General features: G+C 37.7%; 1 protein-coding gene across 2 annotated transcripts in view; it reads left to right on the top strand.

Moving 5' to 3' along the window:
- The window catches only part of KIAA0825 (KIAA0825 ortholog), a 229,984-nt gene extending 227,098 nt beyond the window's left edge, over window positions 1–2,886 (top strand). Inside the window, exon 20 of one of the 2 annotated variants that reach the window (XM_042823068.1) lies at window positions 243–2,886. In XM_042823068.1, coding sequence (XP_042679002.1) covers window positions 243–357 — 115 coding nt within the window. In that variant the 3' untranslated portion in view covers window positions 358–2,886. The remainder of the gene's footprint in view (window positions 1–242) is intronic. The other variant, XM_042823066.1, reaches the window with a different exon arrangement.
- The last annotated feature ends 10,728 nt before the right edge of the window (window positions 2,887–13,614 follow it).

Below are 13,614 nucleotides of genomic sequence, written 5' to 3'. Positions count from 1 at the left end.
GCCTGCACAAGTTCCTGGGTAGGGAAACTATATAAACAGATTTTATATAATAAACCAGTGAATGAAGCAAAGAGCCATAATAGCAATGAACAGTTTTGTATGACTCAGCAACGCTGACTGATGCACTTCAAGTTTTGTTGGTGGGGTGAGAAAGATGGGGAATGAATTGATGGTAACAAGTTTATGGGTTTCCTGTACTAAAGACTGGTTTAAAACATTAATATAAAGTCTTTTTCTTTCAGGTGGGAAATGAAAGAAGGAGCAGATCTTGAAGATGAGGAGAAAGTTATGGTGGAACACTTAAAAAATGTTTACCTGACACAGAGCACTCCTACCTCAGAGGATAAAGAAGAATAATTAACTTGACAGGTTTCGGGTAGCACCTTTTTCAAAATTCAATACGATTAACTTAATGGCTTAGTTTTAACTGACAGGAGAAGAAATCTCAGGAATATATATATTGAGTAGGAGTTTTAAACTGAAGTATGTTCCTCTGTTATTGTCTAGTCACCCCATTCAAGTGGCAGTTGTTAACACATGCATAAGGCAAGCAACAATATAAGAAAATGTCAATGTCACAAAACAAGGAGAGTGTATCTTGGTACTGCAGAGGCACAAACCTGAACAACAAATCAAAAAGTGCTTTAAAGTTATAAAACTCACAGTGGCATCTAAATATAATGCAACTTTGGATATGTTGAAAGCAAATGCTAGTGGTATGTTGGCATCTACCATATGCAATCAAGTCAGCCTGCCAGGGCTGCGGCAGAGTTCAAGGACCTCTTCTCTCTCCTGGTGCTTGTGTTTTGCTTATTGCTGGCAGCAAAGCACATGAATTCTGAGCAAGGATGAGCATAGGCCACAGTTCTGCAGCCTTTGATGAGATGCCCTGTGTAGATACACCTGTCATTATTCCTAAGCAAAAATGCACCAGATTGATTGCCTTCACAAACTCCTGAGTGCCCAGTTGGCTGTGGCTTCAAAGGTAGCTCATAGTGAAACCTACTGACAGCATTTAAAGCTTTCAGATTATTTTTTTTCATTAAAAAATTATTCTCAGGCAGAGAGTTCATGAAAGTAATGAACTATCTTAACAGCAAACTGAGTAAATAATACAGAATTCAATATTTACTTCTGATAAATATAGTAAAGTTTTATTTTCAAAGTAAGCCCTGTTGGATATTCAGATTTCCCAAAAATATTTCTGTTTTCAGTTAAGATCTTGCTTATGGATTAAAAATGGCTATTGGGTGCGACAAGTGGCTGTTGTGACAATAATTTTTATATTGAAAGGACAGTCAACATTTCCTTTGTTTTATAAAAATAATGTCATTTTTCTATCTTTTTTCTTTCACTGGAATTCCAAGATAATAATTTCCTCTGCCTGCTCACAGATTCTGGCAAGATCTTGGAAAGGCTGTAATCTGACCTTTTCCTATTCCCAGTGCATCTTCTCACAGACACTGCAGTGGACATAAATCAGAGCACTTCAGTAGGAAGGGAGGCACATTTTTCTCCCTGAGGTCTCAGCAGGATCATGGGTAATCCTAATGTTAATGCTGCCATGTGGTCTAATCTGAAATGTAGTTTTTCCTCCTCTTTTTCTAATAATGTATATAAAATATTGGACAAATAAAATGAAAATGGAGACTGCTGCATCTTACAAATCTCCAAAGATCTTGCCATAGCACTGCATCAACAAAAGGAATGCGTGGCACTGGTACTTCAAAAATGCTAAAGAATAAAATCGTCTTTCTTATCTAGCAGTGATATAGTCATTTCAGAACATAAAGAAGTAATGAAGTGTAAAAACAATTTTTCTTTGCTTTGTATTTCACCTTTGAAGATTAGTTGTGGTTTTAAGGCTTAAAGCTTGCCTACAGGAATTGCCTGGTGAGGCATGTGCAGTACTCTGACACCAGGTATACATGCTCCAAGCTATATTAATACTGTATAAGTACGTGGAAGTTGGAGTTAAAGCATTTTTTCTTTCTGTATCAAAATCTATTAAACATAATTAAGTTTTTATATAGGCATATAAATAAGTTTCTGTCTATGTGGTAGAACTTACTGAAATACCTTTTCTGAAAAAGCTCTGCTTCTGGGAAACACTTATTCTGGGTAGGATAACTTTGTAAGTGAAATAAGCTAACCCTTAATAAAAACTCTCACGCTGAAACAGGAATGTCCATATGGGGAGTTATTCCAAGACGATTATGATGCTTCAAATTCACAACACACCTGGTTCTAGAATAAACAGTCATGTTAAAAACAACAAAAAAAAATCATTATGCCCCTTCCTCCCTTTTCTCCCAGCCAAGCTAATTCAGCAGTAACCCAATGGGTAGTATGATTACAATACTTTCTTCCTTAGCAGTAATGTATTTATACTCTTTACAAGTGCAGAATTAGCAAGCTAGAATAACTGGCTTGAATAAAAGCTGAATCATTGCACAGTATTTTATTTGGACATCTTCCTTATCCATATTTATATTTACATGTATCTATGACTTTTAGAGTCTCTGAATTCAAGGCAGTGTACATTTGCACTTGTTCCTCACTGACAAATAGCGGGGTTTGGTTTGTTTGTAATGTACTGATTCTATTAACTGACCTTCAGGGTATGAAAGAAATATCACCTTGGCAACATCACTTATGCTGGTGATACTTTTGTAACATTTTGTACTTCTTCAAAGAAATTACAGTAATAATAAGAATTGAACAACTGAGATTGCTAAACATATCATTAATTTATCAAGACTGCTTACTTTAAACTTAAACCCTTAATTGAAGAAAAATGAAAGACATTTGGAAGAGCTAATTATTTTTACATTGTGAGCTATGTAAAAGTAGGAGTACTTGTGTAACAGAATGCTGCATTCCTTAGCTTTTTTAATAAAATAATGGTTCTATACTCTTAAAAAGAAAGAGAAGAATAAAGTTATTCTGATTCAAAAAATTGATGTAAGGCTACTTTCATTCTGGAGAGTGGTGTGTTCATAGTGCTGAAATATCTTGCTTTTGTACTTTTTGTACAGGCTCTTTCTTGGTGCTTGCTGACCCAAGCAAGTTTCGTATTTACATTCAGTCTCAACAAATTAAGGCAATGATGGCCAGATTTGCAGGCTGCAGTGTTGGCCTTGTGTTGCATAACCAGTGCAATCTGACAATGTGATATGCTCCTGAAAAGAGGGCCAAAAATAAGAAAAAAAGTCTGTTCTGTACAGCAGAAAATTCTGGATGGGCAAAAGTAGGCCTTATTGGCTCAGCTGAGCTAGCTTAAAAGGAAATTACTATGCCTACACAAATGAATTGGATCAGATAGCGTAACACAGGTAATTAAGCATTATCATTAGTGCTGACACCTAACTCTCATTTAACATTCTTGTATGCTAAGCAGTCTTTATTAACAGTGGCTTTGAGACTTCATGGTAAAGACTGTCTCTACTGTGTTTGTTCAGTATCCAGTTCAGGATGCTCCAATCTTTAACATCTTGCTACTTCTCAAAGGTGATCAGCAAAATTAGGAATAAGTCAAAATTGAGAAAGCATTGATGGTAAGCAAACTCTAGGAATACTGATGAGGAAAAGAGAATTTTGGAAAATTAAAAACATTGAGACACAGTCCTGCCTTCTAATGACTGCTGTCATGACAGTTTCCCACGGATGGTGCTTTATTCTGGCAGCAGGGTTTTGAAAAGACCACAGGCAACAAAGTTATGTGTTCTAGAAATATGCTCTAATTCATCTCTACATCCTTCCAGCAGAGCAAGGTAGGCATGATGCCTGGCTTGTTCCAATTAGTCTCCTCATACAGATATATTCAATTTTCTTCTCAGATAGGAGTTTTTAGCAAAATACCAACAAATCTTGCCTAAGTGAATTTAGTTATAATCTGATATAAGACTATTTCATGAAATACCTTAAAAATATGTGCAATCATTTTTAGTGAAAGACAATATTCAAACTTCCACAGCAATAGTGGAAAGTCTGATAACTTAGACCTATTACCTTATTATGCTTGGAATGAGAGAGCTTGGTGGTAACAGGAAGAATTTTAAGCAAGCATATGGATCTTTAGTAGGTCCTGGCTGCTGGGAGCTTGTCTCGCTCCAATTTATAGGAGGGAGATGAGGTTCTTTAATATCTGTATACCCGGTGTGAGATTAAGAAACAACGGTTCATATGTTGTTCCATCCAATTTATTACCAAACCTAATCAGGGAGACGGGGAAGGGAAGAAGTGCGATAGAAAAGATGGAAAAGAAGCAGGAGTTGCGTAAAGCGGGGAGAGTCACCAGCAGGATTCAGCAGCGGTCCTGTTGCACGGCGTTTGAAGGTCCCGGGCAGAACGCAGCAGAAGATGGGGAGCAGCAGCGTGGCCGGCACTGGGCAGCAGGCAGGTAGACGAGGAAGTCGAGGAGCCAATTCTTGAAGCAGGAACAGCGGTCAGGCAGCAGGCTCAGGAGAGTTCAACAGTATGCAGGAATCCCCTCAATCTTCAGGAATCCTTCTATCTTCAGGAATTCCTCTCTCTCTTCTTCATGAGGAATCTGTTGCCAGAAACCTCCGTTCTTCTTCATGAGGAATCTGTTGTCAGAAACCTATCCTCATGGTTTTCAGTTCCTCTTTTATCCTCCTTATTCTCCTGCCTACCTGACAAGGATGGGCCTTGAGCAAGAGTCACTGAGTACCCCCTGAGATGGCCATCATCCTGAGGTAAGTCCACACAAAGGAGCACTTCACAGCTATTTAGCTGCAGTTCATCTCGCTCTCGTTGCCCCTGGCCTTGTCCATCTGCGTTCCCCCAGACAAAGGTTTTCACGGTCCTTGCTCGGGACTTGTCTGGACTTGAACAAGTCCATCTGTGTCCCCAGCAAGCTTTGAGACACAGAAGTTAACAGAATAGTCTCTTACAGAGCTGTTTCCTTGTATTAGCAATCTGTGTGGCAATCAATGGCGTAAATGGAAGCAGCAGCTCTAAAGCAGACAAGTGTAAGGTCTGGGAAGTAGGCCTTTTGCTTTTTCCTCTATCACTGGACTATAAAAGCTGGGAAACAGACTAAACTGACTGATGTTATAAGGCAGTGGTTATGAGAAAAACATACAAGTTTCTAAGCAATCTGGGTATCAGCAAGGATCTTGTACCCACCAGTAGAAAGCTTTATAAGAACCAGTTTCCTCATCACTACCTTTCTCTCTAGCAAAAGCGTTTGAGAACAGGCAGTTAGCTATGATTACAGCAAGTGAAACAGTTCTATAATGCTGACAAAAACCATGCTGAAAAGCATGGAAACATGCAAACAATTACCTGTCCTTTTCTGTTTTTTCCTGCAAAACAACTTCTCAGGAAGAGCTGAGAACAGCCAAGTATTAATGATGTAAATTAATCATCTGAATTAAGGTTTTACATAGACAACTATCTCTGGCTGACAGGAAGCCAATTTGCACCAGCTAGTGCAAATTTGATAACTAACAGATTGCACCCTTTAGATCCATGACAGCTTGAGCTGCCAGTAGGCTGCAACCATCTCTGAATCTAGAATAATCTAGATCAAAAAAGACATTCAAGGTCACCAAGTCCAACCATCAACCTCACATTCAGAGTCCCAACACTAAAACCCTTTATGACACATCCACTCATCTCTTAAACACTTCCAGCTGTACACAATATTCCTGATGCATGTTCACCAGTGCAGGGTGCTTTCTTGACCACTTGGGCACATCGCTGGCTGTCAACCAGCACCTACCTCCAGCTCCTTTTTCTGCCAGGTAAGGTTTCAGCCACTCCTTCCCAAGCCTTTAGCATTGCGTTTGATTGCTATGACCCAAATGCTATGACTCAGCACAGAGCTGTGTTCAACAGCATGTGACTAGACTTGGTCCATCAATCCAGCCTATCCAGATAGGCAAAGCCCTTCTACCCTCAAGCCCATCAGCCTATCACAGCAAATAATTTATAACACTGAGGAGATCTTTTACAATGTTTCCTACTGAAAAACATGAATACAGTGATCATATTCAGCAGACATGATTTTTTTCCAGTGACTAGCTCAAAGGGCAGTACTTGTTCTGGCATGAAAAATTCATGTTTCAAACTTGATTCACAGTGGAGACTCGCAGCAACAGCACATAACTTTGTTGTTTTATTTTAAAAATCTAATCTACCTTTTTAGAAAAATAACCTCTTCGGCTCTCTCTCTCTCTTTTTCTCTCTGTGTAGTTAAAATCACTGTTGTAGAACTAGCTTTCACTCACAGAATATAACATCTGCCGTATGGTTCCCAATGGACCTAATGTGTTCTTTAAGAAAACTGTTAATGACTTGATCATGATACATACTTAGTGTCCATACATGAATTCAATAGAGGATAGAAATTTGGCTACATACACAATTCAGGCAAATTTGTAATTGCTTCATATCTATCACTTTTTCACAAAAAACAGAACTGTTTTTCATATGCAAAAAAAAATAATTTACTTTAAAATATTTGGTCACCATAAAAAAAAAAAAAAAAAACTCTTCTTGAGGCATCTTAACCCTGTTTTGTTCTTCACCTCAATATAGCCTTTCGAGTTGAAAAACTTAGTGGTTAATGCTTATTATAACTGAGAATCATAGAATTGTTTGATCTGGAAGAGACAACTAAAGTTCTCCTAGTCCAAGCATCCTGCAATGAACAGGGACACTTACAGTTTGATCACATTGCTCAGAGACCCAGCCAGTTTGACTTGGAATTGCAGCTCTTCACCTTATTTTAAAAACCTTCTTCCTTATAACCAATATAAATCTCCCCACTTTTTGTTGAAACCATTTCCCCTTTTGTCACAACAGATCCTTCTAAAGAGTCTGTCCCCTTTCTTCTTACAGCCTCCTTCAGATACTGAAAGACTGCTCTCAGGTCTTCTCACAGCCTTCTCATCTCCAGGCTGAACAGCCCCAGCTCCTTCAGAGTGTCCTCATAGGGGAAGCGTTTCATCCTTTGGGTCATTTTTGTGGCCTTCCTCTGAACATGCTACAACAGCTCTATGTCCCTCTTATACTGATAACTCCTCAACTGGATGCACTACTCCGAGTGAGGTCTCACCAGCACAGAGTAGAGAGGCAGGATCACTGGCACTGTTATACATGGACAAATCACTCATTTTCTAGATTAACTGCCATAGAGACTTAAAGGAGCATAGGTTCTATCCGGGTAATTATTTCAGGTTTATGTCTGCTCCTAGTGCTTCTCCTATTCCTAATGGTTCACATGCATTTTGCAGTATGTACGCTTTTCCACTGTTCTAAGCCTCCTCAATTACCTGGGATAACTGAAGCTACCTGTAAATGGTTTGTGAGGATTGTATGTTTGTCTGGTTGAACTAGAACTAATGTATCCTGCCACACATTTTGTGTGTGTTTTGTGTTTTAATTTACATTTGGAAATCCATAATTCATCTGTTTTCCCAACTGTTTAACACCTATTTACACAAAGTTTACGCCTGATGTAGAGATTTAGTGTGGGAGTACAAGAAGGATTGTACAGAGCAGCAGCTATGGAGCAAGACAAACAGCATGAGAACCAAGGATACCTGTAGAGGAAGAAGAAACAGTTCATAGGTCTGATTGGATAGGCACCTGCATGAACAGTTGAGGAGTGTTTGTAGAGTGCTCTGTTGACATGCAAAGGTGTTTGGGAAAGTTGTAGGTGTGGATGGGAAAGCTAGAGAAAGAAAACTTGTGAAGGTATATAAGTGATGTGAGAACTTGTAATAAACGATTTGGATCGTTCACATCTGAGTCCACACATCAGATGCTGCAACTTAGAGAACCAACAGTTTAATAAACACAAAATTCAAACCAGCCACCTGCAACATTATCATAGAACAAATGCAGTGGTCATTTTAACTTGGAATTCCGCTTTTTTGTATATTCCAAAAATTGCTCCTTTATGGAATTGTTTGCTTGTGTTCTGCACACTTCATGGGTATCTTCAATGCTATTTAATAAACATGACTTAAGTGGGTTTTACTATGTAGATTAAGATTATTTTTTCCCTCTTGACAACGAAGATCTGGATGGTAAGAGGCTGAATCAGAAGGTGATGTATGGCTAGCAAAGAGATTGCTTTCTACAGTAAGCTAGATGTGGCCTTGGGAATTAAAAAATCTTGGCATAAATCCTGAGTGCAGGTATGTGTTAACTTCAGGAAATTTATGTATCAACATGTGCTCAACAAAGCGTTTCCTTAGAGACAAAAGGATCAAATACCTTATAACAGTTTTCCAGATTCTAGCTCCCTTGCTCCAGTCAAGGTTCCCAAATTTCATACATGCCCAACCACTTTCTTAATGGACAATTTAACCAAGGAAGTAGCATTAAGGTAACTTAAATGTAGCGCACGAATCATTTCAGCTCTTCTTTCCAAACAATTAAGCAGAATGAAGTTGACTGTTATTTCTAACATCTATTCATGATCCTGGTCAACTTTATTTAGAAATGCTGTACTTCTACCAGCACTTACTATCAGAGAACAGATACTTCCAAGGTAGGGAGTTAGAGGACATTTTAATTTTTAATGTTTTGAAAAGTACTGTGTAGTTTAGGTACAGTTCTTGGATTTATGAAAACAATCTGTTCCATGATTCCTTCCTTTTCCTGCTTTTCTCTCCTTTCCCTTTCCTTCCCATCCTCCAGTTTTGGCTAAGATGTCAGTTTTACAAAAGCTCCTGCTGGCTCCTGAAGGGTATGACCACACCATACTTAGCATACTTCATAAAACGTACAGAAAGAGACTGTCTCAGAAAGCATAGGGAGTGTAGACAGAAGACAGCAGTCAGCAGTGAGATATTTTGTTTAAAGCTTTTTCATTGTAACCCTACATTCCTAGACACTTGAGCTGACCTCTCAGAAGCATGAAGGTGAGACCTCTTTAACTGTTTTATAAGAGTTGGTGTGTTTTTGTTTAAAGAGCAGGAGAGGAAGAGGAAGAGATTCTTTGTTATGAATTTATATTGTTATGTTAATTCCATTGCCTTTGTTGCTATTCTGTTGGTTGTTTTTCCTTTTTTCAATATGGGCTGATGATTGGTGAACACATGATGGATACAGTCTGCTGAAGCAGTGTGGGCATTAATTGCTGTTACTTATGGCAGTAGAAGTATTCGTGAGTTTAGTCTTCATGAAAAGTGTCTATTGTGCCAATATGCTCTACATGAACCAATTCAGTCTAGATAGCTCTACTAAAACGGTCTATTATTAACATGATTTCTGAGTTCAGCTTTCTCATCTCTCTCTCTGATAACCAGAGTATTCCTTCTGAAGAGAGAGCCACAGAAGAATCTAACATGCTGTTCACTTTTAGGGATCTCATTTGTTCTGACTTGAGTGTAAAAAAGTACACTTATGCTACATAGCATGGTACACGTATTTTCTTTTCTACATTATGTGTAGACAAATTGTTTAGATGACAGTTCTACAGTTAAAAAAAAAAAAAAAAAAAAAAAAAAAGTTATATAATACCCCGGAGCAGTCATCTGCTCTGACATGCATAATTTATTTAAAAATCATTTGTGGAGTAACAGGATTGATGGTTTGGAGCAGAAAAATTATAGGCAAGCTAAGAACCTTGCAAAAATAAATCATGCAATCATGTATTGAGATGTAACATTTCAAAATTCAAAGTACAATTAAATTGTTTGCACACGTAACAACAGTGAAATAACTTTGCAAGCTTTACACCACAAGCCCATATATATACACAGTAAATATGAGAACACAAAGTGCTTTCGAGACACTTACTTTGAATGTTTGTTTCAATTTCACCGAAAGCTTTCATATCAGCCCAGCAGTTTTTTGAACAACTATATTCAGGACCAAAGAACTAGGAGTGGGAACTTAAAATATAGATCACATATCCTTAATCGTTAAAGCAAATGCAAAAGCAGTAAGTGAAGACATAACAGACTGTAACAACTCTCAAGAACATATAATGAAGAATAAGAGTGAATGTCACGACAGATTTATGTATGTTTGAGTTTTCGCAGAAACTGCTGAAGACAAATTTGAGAGTATTTGTGTACCATACTTTTGGCACAATAGCAGGAACCAAAATAATTTATCCAGGAATAAGACACAGAAACAGATTCAGGGTGTAAACAACAAGCAATAAGAATTTACACTTAAAGAAAGAGAACTTTCTGGCCAAAAGGAAGAGATGTTTTCAGCCTTGCAGAGCACTCAAAAACGTTGTTTTTTCATGAGTTTTCAGTATTTCACAGTATTTTTGTCAAGTTTCTAATTTAATTCTTGTGAAAAGTGTTTCTCAGAAGATAATGCATCATATTTCTGAGGAAAATTAACATATTTTTATTTTTCATGAAATGCATTCTCTGTATTCATGTAGTATATGTGGTACACAAAAAAGCCCATTCCATCAAGTTCAGACCTCAAGAATGAATTAATACAAAGTAAAAAGTGTATTACAAAGACATTTTTTTCTTCTTTTCTCTTGGACTTAGTTTCAGGAGGAATTATCATGTAGAATGATTTTTCCCCAGGAAAAAAAAAAAAAACAAACCCAAAAACTTCCTATTCTTAAATGCAACCACTAGATTTATCTTTTCCTTAACCTCAGAAATAGCAGCTGTTACTGACCAAAAAAAAAAAGTTCAATTTTCCATATTACAAAATGGTATAATTTTTCAGATCTGTCTATTTTTCAGTCTTGTCAGGAGCTGGGCTGAAGCTGCTGGTGGTGAGGCCTCCTCTGCAAAGACTGTTTGTCTTCAAACAGTAAGCTGTGATTTTCGCAGTGTATGTCAGTAGGTGGTCACTAGGACAGAGCAGAGATACAACGTCATTCTCCACTCCCTTGATACCCTCTATATCTTTTTGTCCTAGCAAAGAACTCCGAAACTGGATCACAATCTTCAATTCCAGGGTTCAGGACAAAAGTGGTATAAACAGATCACTTCAGAAGATGTAAATCAGGCTCATTTAAAATTAGAGATCAGTCTTGGTCGCTCCTACTGCTAATCATACTTGTGAGGATTATAGTGCTCTTAACCTACAATTCTCTTACAGAGAATTGAAGATGTTAATACCTAGCAGTATGAGATGCTGAAAGGCAAAATGTAGGTATGTCCACGGTGTTCTACCAGCACTGAACCACAAGAGGATTTAACAACAGCTTAAGAAAGTTGCATTGAAGGTTAGGTATTAAAATCAGACATCCTACTTGTCATAATCATCTATCAGCTGCTACTAAAATCCTGCCCACCTTCTATGTGTCATATGGAGGCGATAAAGTCTTAATTGTGAGCGGGTGGTATAAAAAAAATAGGAAAAAAAGACAAGGCACCTTCTGTCATTCCAAATTTCTTGTCTTATCTTGCTTTTGTTTCAGTGTCTTTGTACAAGTTGGAGTTTTGCAAATAGCTTTTATAGGGCAAAAAAACATAAATAAAATTAATGGAAACACAAAAATCTGTGACAACAAAGAACATAGCATAAAGAATGCACTGCAGAGAATGTGAAGAAAAATACTGCACTTTGCAGGTTTATTTCTTTTATGCTTTGATTTGCCTCATGTCAATTTCAAATAATTCCTAGTTTCCTTGGTACAAATTATGAAATTTTCCTTTTTTGTTTGCTTAGTATGCTTTGATATTTATCACCTCAAGAAGTTCTTCCCAGCTTCTACTGAGCTACAGTATTGAATAGCAGAAACTCACATTTTGGGGTTCAAAGTGTTTTCATTCATAATATTTTCATTCAGCTTTTCTGTTCAACTTCTTGAGTTGATGAGACTTGACTTTTTTTTTCAGCCACTTGAAATAAGCCCTGTTAAAGCAGTATTTATGTTACTGTAATAAGAACTGTCTTCAGACCATGATCACTTGTCACAGACACTACAAATATTTGGTTCCCCTGGTGTGCTCCTCTTTAGATATGATGATGAAGCCTTAAAATAACTTCTCCCCTGTTCACTACAATTCTTTTGAGTCTTTGCCTCATTTTTTTTTTTTTTTTTTAATGCATTTTCCTACTGACAGCACTGAAAATTTCACGTTCTGTTATGCAGAGTGCAGCCCTCTGTGAAAATACCAGTTTTCATGTCATCTGAAGACAGATGCTCAGAGAGCCATTCAGCCAGGTCGGTGTCTCCTTTATCACTTGGCCAGCCTGCTCATCTCACCTTCCCAATGCACACAGGCCCCTTGCTTCCAATTCATTATTAGTTTAGGGGCTTTTATCCGAATCTTGTTCCTGAGCTTGATTTTTTTTTTTTTCCTCTGTGCTGTTTTCTGCGCAGTGTCACTGCTATTTCATGTGACTAGTAGTTGACAATTTTCGCTTCGAAACTCCCTCTCTTGCTTTCATATTTGTTTTCCTAATTGCTTCATGGGTAAGGAATACCCATGAGTATAAGGAACTTATTATTTATATTTTAGAAGGGGAAAGTACAGGCATGGCACAGAAAGGACTCCTTTAGGGATCAAATCAGGTGAACATATGACAGACCACCAAATATGTTCATACCAGAAAAACAGAGAAATGTCTCTCTGCTTCAGATCTGTGGCAATCTCACTCTTGGCTGAGCCTCCACGGCAAAACACAGAAATGAGGTCTTAAGTAGTCTTCAAATTATCTCAGTGCTCCTAAGAGAGAACTCTTTCTTCCTCATTTGCTCTAACTGATGAGTTTATAGCAAAGGTTTACTGTTCTTTTTGTTACCGATTTTGTACTTTATATTGTTACATTTCACCTCATTTCTCTCATTCTAGTCAAGATCATTATCCATAATATCTTTCAGCTTAGTGTCATCTTTAAATTTCATGGGTGCATATCAAATTCTTGTCTTTATCTCATTAATGAGTACATTGCACTTATTATGTCCAAAAACTCATCACAATCCCTGAGGAGTGCTTCTACTCATTAATCTCCTACATGAAAAGTGCCTTTCAGCTTAGGCTTTTGCTGCCTTCTGGTCAGCCATTACAATTCTTCTTATTCTGAATTACCATCACCCCCACCTTCAGTAATACTCTCCATAGGGATTTGCACCAGGGGCCTGATGGGATTATTCTCAGGCTGCTGAAAGAGCTGACTGATACAATTACAAAATCTCTCTCAGTTATTTTTGAGATTGTCTTGGGAATACGGAGATGTCCCAGTTGACTGAAAGTTGGTAAATGTACTGATTTTCAAAGAGTATAAAAGAAGACACTGGTCTCCCTTCACTGCTGGGTAAAAAGTATGGAGAAGATTATTCTGGTAGTTACTGAAAAATTTGAAACACAGTACAGTCACTGGCCATAGCTAACACCAGTTCAGAGAAAGTTCTGCCTCTTTTATGACAAAGCCACCAATCTGGTTGACCACTGGACATGATCATTAGAGGGTGAAACTTAGTATCCACCCAGCATCTGCATAAATTTCAGTAGATGGCAGTAATTTGACCAATCAGGAAAGCTTTTCACAAAATCATATAGGAAAACAAAATAGTTAAGTTTGGAAGGCACCTCTGTGATGCCTAGCAATAAATTCAGAGTCTGCAGCAATTAATTCAGGGTATTCAGCAAACTGAGATTCTGTATATGGCTGTTTTTCCCAGATAAGCAGGACATC

This window comes from Centrocercus urophasianus, unplaced genomic scaffold (genome assembly GCF_019232065.1).
Source record: "Centrocercus urophasianus isolate 14NV4802_14NV808 unplaced genomic scaffold, USGS_Curo_1.0 seq_21, whole genome shotgun sequence".
Taxonomy (NCBI): Eukaryota; Metazoa; Chordata; class Aves; order Galliformes; family Phasianidae; genus Centrocercus; species Centrocercus urophasianus.
The sequence above is the reverse complement of the archived record's forward strand: the minus strand, read 5'-3'. Positions and strand labels throughout refer to the sequence as shown.